Source organism: Zonotrichia albicollis, chromosome 4, assembly GCF_047830755.1.
Source record: "Zonotrichia albicollis isolate bZonAlb1 chromosome 4, bZonAlb1.hap1, whole genome shotgun sequence".
In the NCBI taxonomy this organism is placed as follows: domain Eukaryota; kingdom Metazoa; phylum Chordata; class Aves; order Passeriformes; family Passerellidae; genus Zonotrichia; species Zonotrichia albicollis.
This window is the reverse complement of record NC_133822.1, coordinates 35,589,453-35,610,881: the sequence shown is the minus strand read 5'-3', so window position 1 is coordinate 35,610,881 and position 21,429 is coordinate 35,589,453. Positions and strand designations below refer to the sequence as shown.

General features: G+C 44.8%; 1 protein-coding gene across 2 annotated transcripts in view; it reads right to left on the bottom strand.

Annotated features, from left to right (window-relative positions):
* Positions 1-322: 322 nt before the first annotated feature.
* The window catches only part of MEI1 (meiotic double-stranded break formation protein 1), a 38,317-nt gene continuing 17,210 nt past the window's right edge, over positions 323-21,429 (bottom strand). Inside the window, exons 15-31 of one of the 2 annotated variants that reach the window (XM_074539442.1) lie at positions 20,843-20,954; positions 20,134-20,194; positions 18,816-18,913; positions 17,954-18,128; positions 17,714-17,861; positions 16,889-17,161; positions 13,702-13,867; positions 11,601-11,705; positions 9,813-9,923; positions 9,059-9,240; positions 6,676-6,757; positions 5,948-6,153; positions 5,130-5,211; positions 3,015-3,121; positions 2,079-2,210; positions 1,806-1,915; positions 323-539 (exon numbers count right to left, since the gene is read on the bottom strand). In XM_074539442.1, the coding sequence (XP_074395543.1) occupies positions 494-539; positions 1,806-1,915; positions 2,079-2,210; positions 3,015-3,121; positions 5,130-5,211; positions 5,948-6,153; positions 6,676-6,757; positions 9,059-9,240; positions 9,813-9,923; positions 11,601-11,705; positions 13,702-13,867; positions 16,889-17,161; positions 17,714-17,861; positions 17,954-18,128; positions 18,816-18,913; positions 20,134-20,194; positions 20,843-20,954 (2,196 nt within the window). In that variant the 3' untranslated portion in view covers positions 323-493. Of the gene's footprint in view, positions 1,916-2,078; positions 2,211-3,014; positions 3,122-5,129; positions 5,212-5,947; positions 6,154-6,675; positions 6,758-9,058; positions 9,241-9,812; positions 9,924-11,600; positions 11,706-13,701; positions 13,868-16,888; positions 17,162-17,713; positions 17,862-17,953; positions 18,129-18,815; positions 18,914-20,133; positions 20,195-20,842; positions 20,955-21,429 lie in introns of both variants that reach the window. The other variant, XM_074539441.1, reaches the window with a different exon arrangement.

Here is a 21,429-nt window from a genome sequence, read left to right as displayed (position 1 = left end):
CCGGCTGGCACTTGGAGGGTCTGGCGGCAACGGGACAGCGGGGCTGGGGCTGTAGTCGCAGGGGTCAGTCGTGACCGGGAAGAAGTCTCCTCATCCCTATGGGACACGTATCTGCTTCCCCCGGGATCCTGGCTGAGCCCCCACCGCCCCTTCCAGCCCAGAGCAAAGGGACCATCCCGCAGCCCTATCAGCCACGATGAGTGAGCAGAGTACCTCTTCCACAACGCCCCTGTACGACATCATTTCCCCAGGCAGGACTGTATTTTGATACATGAAGGGCATGAACCAAGCCTTATCCCGCACAGAAGGGGAAACGGAGCCGTTTCAGTAACAGAACTTTTTAATTTCAACAAACCTTTTTCTAAAAATGAGCAACAAGTAACTTCCTTTGTCCTTCTTCTCCCTACTACTCACTGGGAAGGAATGACAGGATGGGGGTCTCCTCCTAGATTCTTGCTTTGTTCCTCTGCTCTGTGCACTGTATCTTCTCATTTCAGTCTCCAATGTGTGAGAGAGACACTGCCACGTTTCCCAGACATCTGTCATTGACAGCATGAGTGGAAACCAAACGAAAGGCATACATGCTATGGGAATTCCCACATTTGACATATCACTGACAGGAGGTTTTCATTACTAAACCAACCCTCCCATGGAACCTCACTGCCAACATACGTGAGAAACATCAGTGTAGGTAAACCTGAAGAAAAGTCAAAGCTCCATTTTGACCAGAGGATTTTGTCTTTCATGTCCATAACAAGCTTATTCACATAGCCCCCTGCTTCACTTCAAATGCATCTAAGATCCTTCCTTCCTAACCACCAAGATTTGAAGATTTCTTAATACATAAAAAAGTCAGAAATGAAAACTAGCTTCAGCAATGTAACAAAACCTCCCATCCAAATTCCTTCATCCCTGTACAGAGAAGCAAAATGGAGAAATGGAGTGGAGAGGTACTTTGTGGGGCCCAATGGCCTCCACCAGCACAACTTGCACTCTGTTCCACAACAGAGCAGTAACATCACATTGGGGGTAGGCAGGAGGACAAGCTACTCCTGACAGGACAAACACCACGTACCCTACCCATGGCTGATGACAGTGCCCCACAGTGAAGGAAGTCCCCACACCCACAGGAAATCACTGCCACGTCCACTTCCATCACTGCTACACATCCGAGGCAATGCAGTGCGATGAAAACAGGAAGGCAGAAAAAGTTTGAGAAACAAACAAATACTGCGTCAGATTCCCTCTTTCTCCACAAGGCATCTGGGAGTGGCCTCTGCCTCTATCTCCAGAGAAGAGGATTTAGTTCACAGTGGCAGACTAGGCCTAAACAGAATAAAATCTGCTAATTCCCCTCAGTGGTTCCCAAATGCTCTCTGCATTTTGAAAGTGCCTGAGTCATATCTGGGTTTCCACTACTTCATGGGCATCCTGGCACTAGATGGCATGCAAACAGAGATTAACTCATTGCTCATCCTCCAGGGAAATCAATACAGGGATTGTTACTGCTTTGAAGCCAGAGACTCCCAAGCCTGCCCCTCTTTCATCAGATCACCTCTGCTTTATAGATGAACACACGCCCAGCACACAGAGCCTTCTTTAATCCCAACTGTCCACTCATTTCTGAAATGTCTTCTCAGATTAGGACATGATGAAGTCTTTCATCCCACAGTTAGCCAAGTGTAGAAACTACTCAGGGTTTTTCAATTTTGTTTGCCTTCAGCTGGAACAAGAGAAGGAGCAGCAAATTAAGTATCCTTTCTACCTCTGTTACACCTGCCACACACATTAGTACCAAAGGATACACAATGTCCTGATGCTTTACACACATGGTCCTCTGTCCCAAGAGCCGATCCAGCAAGGTCTGAATGACCTCTGACTGTTCTGGCTCCACCTGGTAATGACTATTCTGAATCTGAGGGGTCAGAAAAAAAGAATGATTTCCAGAACAACATAAAACTGTCGGGCTTGTTCCTTCATACTCTCTCCCTCATCTCCACACAGTGAGATCTTCAAAGGCCAAAGCAAACACCTAGGGACTCCATTCTCATTTTCCTAAGCAGTCACTGCTCTCTTACCTGAGAAAGGAAGAGGTGAAGAGCATGAGACGTGGCCTCAGGCAGCTCTGCTATGCTGGCTTCTGCTGCCTCCTGAATAATCTGGCTAATTTCTTTTTGAGAAATAATATTGCTGCTCTGATATCTCACAAACTTGAACAAAGGGAAAAATAGAGACATTAAATAGTGGAAGACCCACAGAGTGCAACAGTGACTCATCACTTGCAAAGACCTCTTCTGTGCACCATTACTGCAGCACCTTAACCACAGGCCTGATTTTTACACCACTTCTAATGGAACCAGTGCAAATATCTATGTTGATGGGGCTCTGATTTATAGCCAGACTTATTTTGGTTTAAGCTGGGAAGGAACTAAAATAAATAAGGTAACCTTTTAAAACTGAAATAAGAACAGCAAATACTCACAGACCCAACTTATATTTGGAGGGGAAAGGTTCACTTTAATAACCCCTTCCTCTCATTTACTGCCATGAGGGCTTTTTCTTCAGTATCTCTGCTGGGTAGGATCACATTCCCCCTCTAGCCCACAGACCCCACATACGGCAGGGTAGAATATGGCACTAACTCCCTGCCCTGAAAAGTCAGGTCTGTAAGGCTGAGACAGGAGACAAGCTGCAATGCCAAGCAGCCAGCTTGCTCCCTGACTGGTAACAGCAGTTGCATGTTCTCTGCAAGTTTCTCCTCTCCTCCCCAGGGATACTAGATGATATAAATAAATGTTACCAACACCAGAAGAACGGGAGGTGCTCACTAACAGCAGTCAGTTTCTGCAGGGTGTGGAAGTTCACTTGAAACTATCATTATTAATAGAGGGCAGGAATACAGTCCCGGGCAATAGCATATGTTGCATAGCAAGTTAACTACCAATAACCAGCCTAGGTGCATTGTGCCAACATAGTGGGAAAGATGGGGAACAGCCCACCCTTCTGCTGCTCACCAAGGTCATCAGCCTGAGAACTGCTGGCTGCAGAAAGGACTTCTGGCCCCCACTGAGTAGTGTGAAGAGCAGGAATCGGTGCCATGGCTGCGAAGCAACGTGCAGAGCTGGGAGAGAAGGAGAAGCCACTCAAAGACAGCTGTAAAACTGCCAAAGTGACAGGCTGAACCCAGCTAAGGACAGTCTTCAATACTGAGCCCAAGTTTTCTCTCCTAGAACCCATGCTGTGAAACACTAAAGGGTTATTTTTCACTGCTCTTACTTGCTTTTTAATCGGTCACTCTCTGGGCAAGAGTTCAGTCAAGAGGACAAAAGCTTAATAGCTTTTCAAAGCAGAAAACACATATTGTCCATCTTTGTGCTGGTACAGGAAGAGAAACCTTCTCCTGGGGTGTATGTCATAAAACAGAGAGAGAATATCTTTAGCCTGGGGTTTTAAAAATAATACCCTCCGGTTTCAATCTGAGGACAACTCTCCTGACCTCAGTTTTTATTTAGCTGCAGAATACCCTTTGGGTAATGAAGAAAGCCCTATAACAGAAGCTGGACAAACTGAGGCTGGATCTATATCAGACAGTGGACTGTGGGGACCGGCCAGGCTGATGGTGGCAATGCAGTCAGTAGAGAAAATGCTCTCACTAAAGAACAAACATGATAACATAACATGTGTTAGGTAAGGCCATAAGTCTATGATGGCATGAGGTCTTTCACTGAATGCTGAAATTAAAATATTATTACCTTATATTTAGTACAGGTTAGGAGCATGGGATGGACAAATAAATAAACTGATATAATTTTTTATATTATAGCAACTCACCAGTGTGTAGAAAAGGTCTCTTTTCCACTGGCAGTCACATAACCTCCCTATTGCCACTACAAGAATTCTTTTCCATAGGAAAACAACACTGAAAAATAATGTCAAATATTTTGGGGATATCTTTCATCTGGGGTAAATGAGAAAGTACCAGCACTGTGCATGAGCCTGCTCTGCACATTTGGAAATATCTCTGGACCGAAAGAGGGTTTTAGAAAGCCTCAAGTGAGTCAACTCCTAGAGGCAGAGTCCAAGTGCTCTTGCACCTTTCAGCCAAATAAAGCTTGACCCTCATTCTGCTTGAAATAAGGAGACTTGTTAGTGTTGTTCTGAACTTCAGCACCACAGCAGCCAAAGTGACAGGTTCACCTGTTGCTGCAGCAGCATTTCATTAGTTTAATCCCAAATTAGCAAAGCCTCCCCATAGCTTTTTTTTTTTTTTTTTTCAAATTCAGCCTTTTAATAGCCTCCCTTCTGGGGAATGACTGGCTGTCATTCATCTGCAGTATTACATCTTTATCCAACCACTTCCTCTCTCCCACCAGTGTCCCTTTTGCCTGGTGTTCATTCACTCCATTCCCTCCTCCATTGGTGTTTAAACAAACGAAGTAAACAGGTCAGGGTACAGAGAACTTTCTGGTTTAAGAACAGACCCAGCACCTGAACTTCATGGCAGGAGGCTGACAATAGCAGAAGGGTCTATTTTTCCCCCTCAAAAATGTACATGGTACAAATGTACAATGCAGTGATATTCTGTTATACTGAAAACATGGTACACATTAGGTCTGACATGCACTCTGGAAACCAAGGTCAGAATTCACCCCTGGAAATCCAGAATTTCCATTTTCCATTCCCTAAGGCTGCCTAATATCCTGTTCTTCCTTCCCTTCCTTCAGGACCAAACCATGACCAACACTGTCCTTTTGTAAGACACATCACGTTCAGATCCTCCCTCCCTCCCATATGTTTATGGTCTAAAGGTTTGATACAATTGGCCTGAAGGTCAAAGACTATTCCTATACTCCTTCCATTCCCAAACCTTTCCCTCTTACACGGTTGGAGAACTACTTTTTGCCTTCTGGAAAACATCTTGGTGTCCAGAGCAAAAGTTCATGCAGGGGAGCCAGGCACTGTGATCTCACCCCACAAAGCACAATATTAACTTTAGGCACACAAATAATTTTTCTTATTTGGCATAAACTCATCACACATTTTCTCCAGAGTGCTACTGGATAAAGAACAAAGAGCTCAAAATCACTGCAGGAGGGGAACTATGAGAACAAAGAACATGAAGACTTTACCAACATCCTGGTTCTTCACATACAGGTGTTCCACTAAGGTTTCTAGGCAGGCAACCACTGCCTGAGAGAGCAGCAAGTCTTTCTGGAATACCAAGAGAAAGAAAGAAAAAAAAAAAGGAAAAAAAAAAACCCCAGTCAACAGCTATTGCAAGAGGAAAATTCATAAAGTGCCAGGATCAGAAGAGTATGCAGCACAGGAAAATAACACCTTTCATCTCCTTCAAGGAATGCAATGTGCTGCAAATTATCTGTCACATCAAGGAGCTAGACAGAGCTACAACTACTTATTTTGAGACTAAAAATAATAAGTAACAGCCTCCAAAGAATAAAGATAGGAGCCCAACACAGCTTAAGTGTTAAATGGAAACTGATGTACTACCCCTGGAGCCCAGCATCACTTGAGCAAGTTAAATGTATGCTGATGCACTCACTACCCCCAGAAGCACCTTGTCAGGGGCATGGGGAATGGACTGGGATTTGTTATACATTTCCCACATCTGTCCCTATGGATGTGGCATCCCTGCAGAGAAAGAGATGGGAAGACAGAAATTGTCATTAGTACACAGAATTTCAGCTACCCAGTTGAGCAGCAGGGAGTACTGCATAGCTTGATTTACCTTATCTCTCACTGCACTGTGCTGCAGCAAGAGCATTTTCCCTCCTCCTCATCACATATCTGTAAGGGGTTGAAAATGCAGACAGAAGAAAAAACAAGCAGGCAGCCCCTTTGATTCTGCAGCAGGGTGGTTTCTCCTCAGGTTACTGTTCCTGCTTGAAGCCCAACACTACTGTTGTTCCAAAAGTCATATTTTACATACCTGCAACTGGACATGCACCAGAAGGTTCTGCAGACTGACAACAAGTAAGAAGACCTGCTGCATGGCAAGGGGGTGCAGGGCAGTGTCCTGCACTGATGATGGCTGTGGTTGAGCAGCATTTGGGGCTGTGTTTTGGCCAACAATCACCAGCAGGGCGGAGGAGAAGTTCTGCCGCAGGACAGCTCTCAGGAACTGCATGATGCTCACTAGACAGGGAGATGCTTATTAGTGTGTGTCAGTGTTTTTCTCTGCTCTACCCTATGTGTTGGTGGCTGTGCAAGAGCATGGGAGAGGGTGATGAGAGAATATGTGAGCTTAATAGCCCACCGGAGTTGTCTGGCAGCTGCTGACAGCTGTAGACAGGAATGGCATCATGAGTTTCTTTGTAAATCTCCTTCTTTGAGACACTAACACAGTTCACACTCAGTTCCAGATGTCACTACCAACCTCCAAGGAAGATCTGTCCAACTACAGAACTTCCCTTTTGCCCCTTCTCACCACCAGTTACACATTTACAACGCCAAATGTACCAAAGTTTCCAGATTCCCTCCAGCACCCCCACCATTCCATTCCATTCCATTCCATTCCATTCCATTCCATTCCATTCCATTCCATTCCATTCCATTCCATTCCATTCCATTCCATTCCAGTCACTAGTTCTCCCTTGCTGCTTGTATCATGGTACTAGTAGCTGTTTCCAGACAAATCCCCCTAACAGATGTAAATACCTAACAGCAGGATTGGCTTCTTATTCCTGAAGATGACTGTATTCAGGACTTCTTTAAGGTCTACAGAGAGTGTCTGGTGAACCTAGAAGAGAATTAAGTAGAAGAGAATAAGTGGTGATGGTTTGGAGCAGATAGAAAGCTCCATTATGTACTTCTAGTTCTTAGACAGTATCCCATGATGACCACTGAAAACCAAAGGAACAGAAGGGAGAGTTACATCATTGGACCCTCATGTTTACCTCACCACTAGCTTGAGCTGCACAGCTTCCAAACCGCAGCCTACCTTGTCTGTCTTGTTCTCACTACTCCCTGCAGGACCTCTGGCATGTGGCTGTCAGCCTGCCAAGCACATGAAGGGGCAGAAACAGCCACCACCAAGGTGGTTCTTAGCTCTTAGCCACAGAGCCGGGCAGCAGGACTGAAGAGCCAGGCAGCCAAAAACCAGCAGTGGCCAGAAGCTGTCCTTGCCTGCTGCAGCTGGGGCCTGCTGAGAGCCCAGGGACAGGAACTATTGCATGGGTGTAAGTGGCAGAGGAGTTTAGGGACTTGGGAACTCCGTGAAATAGGAGCGGTGGGCTGAGAGGGAAATCTGCAATACATTGTTTCCTTCACAGAACTGCCATTCAAGAGCAAGGGCATGAAGACTCAGAGAGCACCAGAAGGGTTCAAACTCCTCAATAAGCCAGAGTGTTGATATAGGAAGGCAGGCAAAAGGATCACGGGACTGATTCCTTTAAATACTCTTCTGAAGAGAGAAATATTCCACAGAGAACTAGGAGTAGCTCCTGCAACATGGTGGCAGTGGCTACTCATCTTAGAACTGACAAGCCAAAGCCACAAATAGCCTGCCACCCATGAGCCCTGTTCATTCACAGGGTAAAGCCAGCAGCAGCAACACAGTTAAGATGTAAGTTGGCTATGGCCAGACAAATCCTCACTATTAACATCAGCCTGAGATGAATGTGGCCATTTCTTGAAGCCATTGTTCTCCTCTAAAAACTGCAGGCTCAGGGAGACAGCCTGTCATCAGCTCACATTCACAGCCACAAAGGTGCTCTTATGAGTCTCCAGGATGCTTTGTGCAGCTCCAGCTACACTGAACAGCAGAAAGAAGCAAGAGAAGTGACTCTTCTGCTTCCTCCCCTTCAACAGAAGATTAGAAACACTGACAATTAGACATGCTGAAGATTAGAAACATTGAAGCAGTCTTGAAGCATTTCAATTTCCCAGCTGTATCTGCAGTTTCTGTCCTCATCTCTGGTGCAAAAACATTTCTGGGTTGTATATCATAGCACATCAAGCCAGTGGTATTGATAAAATCCAGCAACAGGCTTATAAGCTGCTAAATGATTGCACTTCAAGGATCAATAGGAGCTGAGAGCATCAGTCCCACAAGATGAAGCTCAATACTTGACACTTGACACTAGAATGTCGTTTGGGACTGGCACAGCACCAGACACAGCCCTGATGTGGAAACTGAGAAGGCAGGCTGTACTTAGCAGCTCCCAGAGCAGGGCCAGGCTGCATTCCCACAGCTGACAGCCTGTACAAGTACCATGCTCTGAGCCCTAAGCAGAGGCTGCATGCTGACAAAGTAATGAGTGCAGACCTGGTCTGGGCTGGTCTGGAAAATATCTTCCCTCAGCATTAGAAATCCCACCCTTGCTTTTCTGTGCACATGCATGCATGTCCTTAATGTGATTTTATCATCTGCAAACAGGTGTTCCAACTCCCAAAGAGCATACTCTGCTGGGCATAACTGCAAGAGCAGAGCTCACAACTCATTACATGCTCTCTAACTCCATTTTCCTTTGTATTGACATTGGAAAATGCTTCCTTCAAAGTTGTAATTCCATTAATAGCTGACAACTCCAGCTTAGATGTCTTGTTGGACTGCAAAGCATCAAATACAATGACAGCTGCCCACATTCATAAGAGCTTGCTAATATTGAACACTTACTTGCCAATAATAGGTTCTATCTCACTGTTGACCATTTTAGTAACAAAAAAAAACAGTTTACAACATGGGAGCTGTGCCTTTTACCCCTAGTCTTCCCTTGAGAAAGGTTTTAAAATATATTTTGCTCTGTCCTGAATAGGAAAATGATTTGGATCAGGTATGCACTTCTCCCACAGGATTTGCACCTCTCTTTAACTCTTCAATGATTCGTGTCTCAGACCTTCAGGGACATGCTAACTTCCAGTCCTGCTGGAGAGGTGAAGCAGGGAATAACTTGTGGACAATAACAAAGAGAAATCAACACCATCAGATTACAGGCCAAAGCAAAACACTTTCATATATATATACTTACATACATATTTATTTTTAAGGTTTATCCATGTGCTGACCCTGAACACTGGAGGGGTTTAGAGTGGTTCTAACCTCAGTATTGTAGCGATGCTGATAAAGCAAAAGGGATGCCACCAACAGCCATCCAGAGCACAGCAAGGCATCTTCAGATGACAAGGAGGCAGGTCTGGAAGGAGGGGACCACAGCCAGGTGCATTCCAAAACCTTCTGCAGGAGTTCCAGCAAGGACACATTGGAGAGCAGCACAGCTACTGCTGCATGAGAGAAACAAAATCAGAGAGGGTGATGGTATGGCACAGGTTAAACAACCTTGACAAGCACAACAGAAGTGTGCTTGAAGAGCAGAAGAGCACACCCCTGCTGCAGTGAGGTAGCCCAGCTGCCACAGCTCATCTGAGTGAGGCTGTCTAGCTACTGGTATTCATCTCCAAGAACACAAGCAATTGCTCAGCCAGCTAATCAACTAACAACACAGTAGGAAAGTCAATTAGAGCTTTTCCCTAGTATTGTTTAATTTTTTTGAACTATGACAATACCAGGATATTTCAAGCTAGGCACCAAAGGCCCACTGCTGTGTTTATGAACAAGAAAAATACAGTGATTCTGTCTTTCAGCAGCCAATTCTTGAATCATGAGAAGGCAGCAAAACCAAACCAAACCCCTCAATCTAAAAAACCTCATTCAAAGTATGAAATGGTCTTTAATTATAATGCTGTGTCTGGATGAGGAAACATCCACCTTACCTGCTAAGACAGTTAGAATACAGTCTCTGTCAAGCTACATCCTCACTGAAATTAACTTAGCAATCAATACAATCCTTCCTCACCTCTCTGTTGACTACAAGGTGTTGTCTGATGAAGGCTCCAGTACAGAAAATTCAAGGATGGCTGCAGGAGGTCAGTGTCCCTTGGCCTGCATTTCCCACAGAGATTACAGACTGGAAACAAAAGAACAGGTGTAACAAGAACACCAACTTAACAGAGCACCTCAGCAAATGAAAGAAGTCAGTCAGTGGGGAGGGAATTCAGACAAAGTGAAAATAAACACAGCAAGGCACAGACGAAGCAACAGGTGTTTGCTCTACAGTGTTTGCTTTAGAGTGGACAGTGCAGTGAAGGATGAGTGCAGAAGAGGGGAGAGGAATTGGAAAAGGTACATTAGAGTGCATATATCACATTGGGCAGTAATGAATCCAAGAGCAATGGACTTTAGGTCATCTGTTTCCACAGAGAAAAACGTGCAGTGTGAGTTATCTGCTTCCACAGTGTGAGTTTGATCCCAGTACTAGAACAAGCATAAACAACCATGTGACTGTCTCTCATGGCAACCAGACTGGGGAAAGCCATGGAGAGCTGTGCTCCTCCACTCTCACCAATTTGCTCACACCAGGAGTAAAATGTCATGTTTGTTGTAAGCACCAAACACTTAGCAACAATGTTTAGTAAGAGTTAGGAAGGGAAATCCAGGACTGCAGGGCTCAGCAAAACTGTCATTGGAGATCTTCTGGAGAGCTTAAAACTTGAGTAAGCAATTCTCAGAACACACACATCAACACGCCCCTTCTATCTAAGAGGCCTCATTAGATAAGAGTGTCCTGCACATCCACCCCTAGAGAACACAGCTGGGAGGCCAAGGGGGGAATAAATGGGGTGTCTGAGGTAGGGAGAGAGCTGTGGGGAAAAAGAACAAAGCAGAAAGCAAGAGCAAAAGGGGCTTGTGGCTCCTGGGAGAAGCTGAGCTGTGTTCTAAAATCACAGCAGCTAAAAAGGCTGGGATAAAGAGGCTGTGGTTCCTCCACACCCACAGTTCCCTTGGCTAATGAATGTCTGAGAAACGCCACGTCTTTACAAGGGCAACACAGGCAGCTCTGAGATATGAAACATTTCAAATTGAAGGGGCTAGTCCTTCAAAGTCTGCTGGAGAAACCAATTTGTCAGAGCGGGGAAGAGATGAGAGGATGGATCAGCTGAACTTTCCTCCTCGTATCTTTTCTTTTTTCACAGCTATATGAATCTCCAATAGCCAAGTAAGAAGGCAGAAGCCACCAAGTAAGGATCACCAGACAAGGCAGCAGATTATGGTAAGGTAAATATAGCCCGCTCTTCTGTCTTTGGGGTGGAGTGGGCAAGCCCGGCAGTTGGTTGGAAGCCATATACTCTGAATCCACATTCCAAGGAAAGCCCAGTTTCACTACACTGATGGTTCCTGATAGCTGATTAACAGGACAAGATTGTGGCCTGAGCCCCACCAGACTGTAATAGCAAGGAGGGACAGGAATGAGTCAGGAAGCACAGCAGCCATGTGGTCACATGCCAAACCAACGACAGCCACTGACCCTGAAATTTTGTCATGTTCAGGGGAATACTTTGGCCACCTTGTGAGGTTTCAGAGAAAAAAAAATTATTGTAAAAGCAAGAGGAAGAGAACCTGGGCCTTGTTAACTGAGTTAGTTACCACAACTCTTTACAATGCTCCGGCTATGAAAGCATCTCAAAGCAACCATTACCATAATGCAAGGTCAATCTTCTCTCAAAGGACAAGGAGCAAGCCCCATATCATCTTATGGAACAATTAACAAACACTTCTCTGGGAGAAGATGAATGCACATACTGACCCTGGTGAAGCAGCTTGAAATCTGTGCTGTCCAGTTCCCTTATGCCCTTGCTCCGCAGCTGCACCAGGAAAAGAAGGTTCAGCAAAACAGGCAGGTTCCTGTTGGCTAAGAAGGGCACAGACAGCTCAGCTTGTCAGTGAACTCCAAACTCTTGTACCTTAAAGTGTGTCAGTAATTGTTAATTTTCTGGCTGCAGGATATGGACACACACACACACAGAGCCCCAATGTTTTTCTCATCTCTACAGTCCCCTCTGGAGCAGGTCCCCTTTCTGTCACTCTGGCTTGGCCTGAGCCACACCTGAATCCTGCCAACACCATTTTAGGAGCAACTAAAGAAGGGGGACAAAAGATCATTCATACCCTTCATGAGCTATGTAGGGAGCATGTTCCTCACACTTTGAAATTGATCCTGCTAATAAACTAGAAGTCATTAGCCCTTTCTAGACTGCTCCCTTCCTGCCCACTTGACCATTGCTGTTAGTTTTGACAGCAGCCCAGCTGCACAGCATTTGCTCTCCTCCATCTAGTGAGACTGCAAAAATGCTGTCCACTCCATCCTACACGGAAGGGCAGAGACAGATGTGAGAACCTCACACATTGGGTCTGTATGTAAGGAAAATGGGGCTATTTAGACCACCAACCCCACAGAGCAGTCTTCGCCCTATTATTCACTTTTTTACAGCGCCGTAAACAGGTTAAGATTTTGTACTGTGTACAGCCATACCTACAGCAAGCAACTATCACCTCCAGTAAATGCTTTCACAAAGGCACATGAGTTTTCAGTTTTGAGGAGAAAACACTTATGGGTGTCTTTAATGTTAACATATTCCTGATGGAGTCCCACTGTTGGGCCTCCTTCTTGTCTAAAAGCAGGCTACTGTTTGAATAGGGATGCAGATCCCCTGGACTTTACTGGCCCAGGCCTCACAGAGCTGCCTGTGTGCTGGGAGACAAGGAAGTCTGTCTCCAGAGTACATCTGGTGTTTGACTTTCTGCATGGGTTGCCAGGATGCCACTTAACAAGTTCAATATGCAATACAAAGAAGGGCTACACATATTAGCAGCAGCAGAAGGGCTCAAATCTTGCAAAAGCCCTTTTTGTCCTACCTCCATCACCAGTGGTTTGGAGGAATAGGTCTGACTCCCTATAGGAAATGGATACTTTGCCTCCCCACAGCTCCTGGCATCCCTAGATCAGCAGCAGAGGGATATGCAAGTTCAAATGTGCACACCTCCAAACAAGATCAGACTTAGCAGATCTTGTAGCCTCATGCTCTACCATGCCCCTCTTTCAATGCCCCTCCTCCAGCCTACTGACTTTGCTGGAGGTAAAGCAAAAACACTTTCCATCCCAACTGCTGCCCAACAAAACATTCCAAACACAGCAGAGATGTTAAAAGCATCAGTGGCCCCCTCAGGAACAAATAAAAGTTGTGCTAAGTCTCTATCCTGAAGGAGCCAAGGACATCCTAGCACTGCTCCCTCCTTCAGTTCAAGCTCACAGACTGGTTTGCACAGCACCTTTCTTATTGGGACAACAGTTCCAAAACCACAGACAGGGCTAGTAAGGAAAACAGGGACTTCCCTCAGTCACAGCCTTGCTCCCTTTGAGAGACTTAACAGAGTTATAAGATCTGGTGATACCACAGTCCCTGTTTGGGGATCAATACCATGAATGATTCAACACTTGCTCCTGATTTCTGTGTCCTGGGAACTGTGTATCCTCAGGCACACCAAGCTGTTTTGCACAAAGAAGAGGCAAAAAGGAGGATGTCTTTCAGCCACCACTTGGGCCCCTATTAAGCAGGAAGATTTACCAGCTAGGCTCTCCATTTGAACACTGACAGCAGCACACAAGAACCTTGCTTTGATTTAACAATCACAGTTTGAAGCCAGAACAACCTAAATTAGAAAAAAGGCTCTCACTTCAAAATGAATCTCTGAAAAAAGGAAATTAAATTAGTACAGTTCTGTCCATACATTTCCCCATGCAGGTAAGTACTGAAGCTACACCAGCAGTTCAGAACCACTTTATCCCAGACTGTGTCCCTACAGCTAGTTGATCTTACAGCAAGACCAAATCACAGAGGTGGGGTCACCTTGTAGGGTGGCTGAGCTGCTCTCCACCAGCAGCTGTTGCAAAATCTGTAAAAATCGGCTCCGAAGGAGGTCACAGACAAGGACATCCTCATTTCTTTCCAGAAAGGTCCTTAGAGTCATCAACACCTTCCAAGCCACTTCCACAGAGCTTGAGCAGACCAGGTCCTGCAAAGGAAGAAACAAACACATTACCTTTCTACCCTGATTAGGCAGAAGTCACTACTGTTTAATGCCATTATGGTAATCTGGTGCCTTGGGAAACAGCCTAATAAAGCATCATTAAGATTAAGTATGTCCTGATTAAATAGAGAACTGAATAAAGCAGAAGGACTCATGTCTGTTAGGCACCTCTGAGTAATATCCCATTTAAAGAATGATTTGGTTCTGTGAATGTAAGGGTAACATACATTTAAGGTCACAGTTTTAGACAAGGGAGAACTAAACAAGAGAACAGAATCTCTGGTACCTCTGGTCTCCATGTTGTTTTGAAAAATCAGCTTGCATATTGAAGATGCTTGTCTAAAATCAAGCTTATGAGTCAGTCCATAGTTCCCAACTTTCAAAAGGCTGGCAGCCTTGTATGTGCAGTAGGAACTTAACTAAACTGCATGAAACATAGGTAAGCTGGGCAAGCAATCAATCACAGGAAAGGGGAGAGTCATGTACACAGCTCACAAGCCTGCCTCTTGACTACAGGGCTTTTTCTGGAGTCTCTGAGCTGAATCCCACAGCCAGTAGGCTGAATTTGGGCATAGTCTTCATGTTGAGGTACATAACATTAAATTGCACAGCATGTACAGAGGCAGTTGTATAAATATCAGACAGAAAATGTCTGGTAGTGCTGACATAGTATAACCATCTCAACACATATTAGGCCAGCACTACCTTTCCTCTCTTCCTGCAGTAGTCCTGGCTACTGCATTGCAATGGTAGAGTTGAAGAGGTAAATGGGAAACTGGTCTCAGCAACTGAGCCTACAGCCTGCCCGGACAGCTTGCTGCCTCCCCCAGCTGCCCTCCCCTATCACACAGCAGTAATGCATCCAGGCAGAGAAAATGGCTGTGGGACCCCATATCCAAGGAAAGCAAATCAGGAAAGAACAGGCTGTCTGTGCCAGAAAAAGCTCTCTAGTTCTGAGTTCCTGTCTCTAGCAGAGACTTTCACAAACAAAGGGCAGGGAGATGTCAGCACAATCATCTCTGCTGACATAGATGTGCTTCATATGAAGTTCAGGAATGTAATCTAATGTCTCTGCTCTCTGAGAGAGCACCTCAGACCTGGAGCATGGAGAAGACAAGTGGGACAGTGTGTCATCATGACTTCATTCACCCCCAGATGAGCACAGAGAGCACAAAAAGACATGAAGCAATGGCCACAGCCTCTCTGGTCCTGGCAAATGCACCATTGTGTTAATCAGTTCCTTCCTACCCAGAAGCCCAAGGTCTCAGATGAAGTCACTAACCATCTGTTATATCTAATCCAGGCAATTATTTAAAGCAGATAAGCAAAGAAGTCATCCTTGGAAGGACATTCATTCTTGTTTCACTGTACCATGCAGAGGCCTTTCCAGTCAACTAGTGCATTCTGAGGCTTAGGTTATTCATCTCATAAGTTTTCTTTCCATCTGACAGTATATTTAGCCCTGCATATTGCACTGTTTTATTAGTCCATCTAAATTCAGATTGATTATGCTCTTCCACAACTGAAAGGTGAATTGTCAAAGCCTGTGACTTATTACAACTTACTTTAAAGACTAGAACAGAGCTAAATGAATTTATTTCTGCAAGAACATATGGCAAGACAGAGAAGGGAAAGCAGGAATGTTGTACAATTCAGGGAAGGGAGACGCCATTTATGTTTTGCTTATTGACAGATCTGCTTCAGTTCATGGAGTGACAGGTTCCAGAACTACTGCCAAAGGTAACAGAGTGGACAAGCCTTATGAGACACTTAACTTCCTTAATTTGTCCTGAAAGGTGAACTCATTGTTCACTTTTACTAATGCTCTGCAATGGTATCAAATGCTTGGATGCTGTTACCTACTCTGCAATATCAGCCCAACTGTGAAAGAACTGCCCCACCTGAGAGGCCTCCTGGCAGTCATTTCAGTAACATCAGATATTAAAATTTAGCCATAGCCTCTCAGATCAGAACAAACATGTTCTGTAATGCCCAGTGGATGCCCGCTCAGAGTTAAGCCTTGATTCCTCTTACTTCTTTACCATCTGCTGACATGGGTTTGCCTTCTCAATGATAGTTAGTTTTAATTTCTCTAAGGGACTGGAGAAGAAATATCACAGTTCTTAGCTTTTGCCCTTACAAGCAAATCTCATGTTCTTCTGTGGAAAAGTTAGCAAATATTTACTATATGATTGGCTCAACAGTCATGGGACAAGACACCACTGATGGGGAGGGGTGATGGGAAGGTGAGAACAGTGGAAGTGAGAAAAGGCCTCTAAGCAGCCATCAGGACACAACTGTGTCATGATTACATGGGTTAATAAAGCTCATTGCACCAGCTAGAGGCAAACACACTAGCCTGCTACTTCAAGGCTCCTTTCTCTCCTGAACTGATTAATTTTCCCCGTCACAAGACTATTATTTTATCTTTTAAGAGCAATAAAACATGTTATTTGCAGTCCTAAAAACTCAAGAGCACTTCAAAATTCTCTGACAAGAGTCTCCAGTTAAAACAAGACAAAATGAAAACCTCAAACAAACAGAAAGCTGTGCCCTCAAGACCTGTTCTCTGCACACTGTTTTTTCAAAGTTCTTGTTCATTATACCCTTCTCATCTATGAGTAGCAAAGCTTTGCTCCCAGATTTGCAAAACAGCTTCTTTAAAGGCTGGCACTGAAGAATCTGAAGTACCCAGCTGTGTATCTGGATAGAGGAAGGAATGGGATTTTTCATGACATACATCAGCATAACTCCTCAGATCCTTGTCCAGCCAGCTCTCAGAGGATCTCTTCCTGTCACAGTGGATGGATGACAGAGAAAGAATAACACACATACAAGGTCCCATTTCCCACATAAGGCTTCCCTGGCAGGTGGAAGTCTGTGTACACACACATGGCCCCTTCTATCAAAATCCTTGGTGTCATAACATCACTAAAAGCTTTAAGAACCAAAAAGCCCCCAAAATCAGGGCCAAGATAGCAGCCTGTCCTTGTGAAAGCCACATACCAGTAAAATAAGCAAAATGCTGGAATTGCTCTTCAGAATGGGAAGCAATGGATTGGCACTGTTCAGCTGATCTGATGAGCCAAAATCAGATTCTTCAACCTCAGTCTGCTTGCAGTCTTCCCAGGAAAACCAGAGTTGGAGGACTTGGTGTCCAAATCTCCCCATGAGCTCAGGGTAGCACAGGAAGAATTTCAGCAGGGGAGGACAATGGACATAGACCAAGCTCAGATCTGTAAGATTATCCAGGATCCTCCTTATGGTAGACAAAGACCTCTGGTAAAGAGGGAAAGGGGAAGTGAGACGGAGAACAAAATAACCACTAATACTGAATATAAAGCATCTGATGAGACTTTACTGCAAGAAACAGTCACACTGCCTTTTCAGTAGACAATCAAACACATCAGTTAAACATCATTTTGTGAAGCCCATTTGCATCACAAAGGCTAAGAAACCTGTGGGCTTTATACAGAGCTCAAAGCTGTGCAGCAGCAAAGAGCCATATGGGAACACTAGAAAGCCTGCTGCAGAGGCTGGAGATGTGTTTGGGAGCCTGAGCTATGAAATTCATTATATTCTGTGTGTGAATTCACAGCCTATCCAACGCAGTTACACTTCCCACGCATACACAAGCTTATTCTGTCATATCTATATTCCCCTGTGGATTTACATAGTTAACTTTCCAGGGTGTAAATGCACTGCACAGTCTTCACTCATTCACTGCTCACCACCTATGCCAAAATACTTTCTACAAGAAGGTTGATATAAGTGGGGAGAAACCTTAGTTTCAACAAAAAGGCTCCAAGAGGTAGGAATGAAATCTTTTACCACATCCAGGGCTTTGCCTTTGTCCTGACAGACAGCAAGGAGGTAAAGTGCAGCTCTGAGTATGTGTGGAGGGAGACAGTCTCCATGGTCCTGTGCTGACAGGAGAAAATTTCTTACAGCTAGAAATAATTCTGCATCTGGAACAAACCTGCATTGAAGGAGATTGGAGTAGAAACAGTAACAATAGATATGCCTTACCCACCAATTCATGGCCACTTGCTTTGTATAGTCTTGGCTCACCTGTCCCCAAAGCTGTAGGCAAAGTATAAGAGCAGTACAAAACAGTGCTGGTGGCTGCAAAGAGACTGATCCAAAAAGAAAGGCTCAGGGGTTTCAGACAGGAGGAGAAGGCTTTCAGCAATGGTGTAGTTTAACTGAGGCAGACCCTTCTGCAGGAGCTCAGACATCTCCTGCTCTAGAAATAAAAACATAAGGAAATGATGAGCAATGTCTATAGAACAACTCCACAGTCTGCATACACCAAGCACACCTCTGTGATTTGGCATCAATAGTGGTGTGAAACCTGATTTAACAGAACTGGCTTTAAGGATGAAAAAACACTTTAAGGATGAAAAAACAATCTGTTTGAGATTCTGAACCCTTTGCTGATGCTGCCTGTATGGCAACCAACCACTGCTAATGGGAAAAGTGGCTTTTCTGATGTAGAAACTTTCACCTCATTTGTTTGAGACTTACCTATTATGGAAAGTTACAGTACAGACAGGAAGGCTTTATAGAGTATGCCAGAGGGAAAAAATTACCTTAATCTGCAAATATGCCACTTGACTGTGGCAAGTAATTTTGTTTCAATTAAGCATGCACAGCTGTGCTAATAAATGCCCCCATGTAAACAAAACCATAGGTAGATGAAATGCATTCTTTCAGGTAGGGTTCCAAACTCTTCAAAAGGCATTTTTCTGTGCTGGCCCTTACTGGACCAGCTTAAAAACAAGCTGGGGGGAAAAAATCTCTCAGTCAAGCTTTGTGTGTCCTCCCTTCCCTTCTCCTTTGTCCTTTTCTATTTTTTTTCACCTGTTGCCTAAACAGAGGGTGGCAGGGCCTCAAACTAAATTAAGCAATTTTTCTCTTTCCGCAAACTTGCCCTCCTGAGAAGAAGTTCTCGTCTTCTCTGTGGCTGAGTAAAGGTTCAGGCATAAGCTGCAGAGGAAGCTGGAACAGGTGTGATTCAGGACAGGATTACTGTGAAGAAGAACAGAAAGAGAGAGTAAAGAAGGCTAGAAGTACCCTCTTCCTACTTCTGATATCACACACTGTCTGCCAGAACCTCATTTTACTGAATGATCACACACAAACACCTGCCCCATCACAAGAAGACTCTAGGAGCCAGCCTAGGCTTCCAGGAAAATTAGGAGTTCCCAATGGACTGTCAGCTCACAGATGTGGGGGTGTATGCAGTGACAGCAGGGAACATGTTCATCCCTTGGGCCCATGTGAATACAGTGGGGTACTCCCACAGCCATCACACCTTGTCTACACAGAGAGTCCTATAAGGACAGCACCCTAACACTGCAGAGAATGGGAGATGTTTAAGGGCAGCTCACAATACAATGATTCCACTGGCAAATGACACTTGGATTTTTTAGCAATGACACTGCCAGGGATGAACAGTGAAGAATGCCAAAATAGCAACTAAAAGGGTGAGAACAGCTATTTCCAGGCATTGCTTTCTCTCCAACCATTTCCTTGCAGAACAGGACATAAGCAGACATCTGTAACACACCATCCTTGGCACAGCACAGGGCTCTATTCAGAAACCTGGATCACTCCCACCACACACCATCCACAGGCACAAGTGCCTTCACTCGAAGTTCCACACTAGTAAACTGGACTAGGAGTGCTCTGTGCTTTGTTTACTTTTTAAATGAGGTACAGTCACAGGAAAGAGGAGGTAAAACATCTCTGCAGACCCACAGAGAGTCTCCCCAAATACTCCTCAACCTACAAATCATAGCCTCTACTACAGGAGATCTTTTACAATACCTGCTACCGAAGCTATCCTCCTTCCCCCCATTTCTAATATATCATCACACCATGAGGAACAACAACAGTGGTAGTAAATGCTTAGGAAGCCGGAGCTCAGATGGAACTGATGCTACTGGTACTTCTCTTCAGAACACCTACTGATCTGACTACTCCAAAGTCAGGCTGCTCTATCTGTGCAACTCACGACAGAGCACAGAATTCTCGCAATGCCGTGTAGATCCATCCACCCCCTACCAAACTGCTTCTCCCTTCTCCCACATCAAGCTCTTCCATTGTCAGTAACCATTTCCATTTTTCAGTAAAACACAACCATTCCTGAGTCTCTCATCTTGCCTAATCAGGTGTATTAGATAAGGCATGATCTACTTTCCCATCTGGAAATTTTAGGCTCATTAACAATGCACACATCACAATACCTCTGTACAGAGCAAAATCTGGCCTTCAGCTCCAGTGTCAGTCGGATGAAGGATGAGGATGCTAGACAGAAAGCAAGACAGAGGTGTCAAAGGAGCACAGAACATGTATGATAAGAAAAAGAGTAGGCAGGTCCCATAACCACCCCCACACATCTCCATACAAGCCTGGTGAAGAGGGCAGGCCATCCCAGTAAGGATATACATATTAGGCTGCCTCTCAGAAAGTAAACTACTCCAAGTTTTTGTGTGAGGAGAGTATCTGAGGTTACTTTGTTTTCTCAGGAGGAGAAGTGAAGATTTGCCCATTTCACATGTTTAGAACAGAGGAATTGTCTACATCACCTCTCTGATGTGTGAAGGCATACATAGACTATACTAGGATATCTACACAGTAAAACCCCCCAACAATTCCAGCATAATCCCTGCCTACAGGAACAGCCAATTCAATTCTGAATTATTCCAGAGGGAAGGATAAAGCTGACACAACATTCTTATCCAAAATGAAACCTCTCCCATCATCATTGCTAGACCAAATAACTTTTCCATCCTGCTGAACACAACTATGCACTCTATTCTTATTCATATAAACTTGTAATAGAATCCTGCACATGAAGTCTCAATGTTAGGCTCATTGCCTCAGTAATATGCAGTAGCAGCAAGTTCCACCAGTTAAGAGCACAGAGAACATGATCCCACAATCCCCTCCTACCCAGCTTCTTGGAGAACTTATTCCTCATGCTTGGCACCACTGTAAAGAGGGTACTGAGTGCTGAGATGAAAACCTCTGTCACTGACGGGCTGACAGCCCTTTCCAGATAGCTCTGTGGGAAGATAAATACATCAGGTGCACAAGGTGCTATAAACACTGAAGGCAGCAGCTTCCTTCCAGCCTCCTGCCTGCCCAGAAAGTCAGGTTTCTAAATCCAAACAAATGGAGTAGCAGTTCTTTTACCAAATGCCTGGCAGCAGAGCAGGCTCACAGAGCACTTTGAACACAACTAACTCCCTCTGCCAGCACTATGAGCTGTGCTGGTAACTCTGCAAGACATCCCACCAGATAAGAAACTTCTCCTGGATTCCAGCAGGCAACCAGTTAGGCACAGTGACCGACCCTACTGCCCACATTGCCCTGGGAGCTACTGCTCTTACAGGTCAGATGGATAATTCTCCTATACAACACAGGATATATGTTTAAGTGCAGCTGACCTCAGCAACATTTAACACCTGTGCCTCAGTGTTTCACTGAGCAGTAGCAAACACAGGCATTTGAGCTCTCTACACAATCCAGCCCTGAAC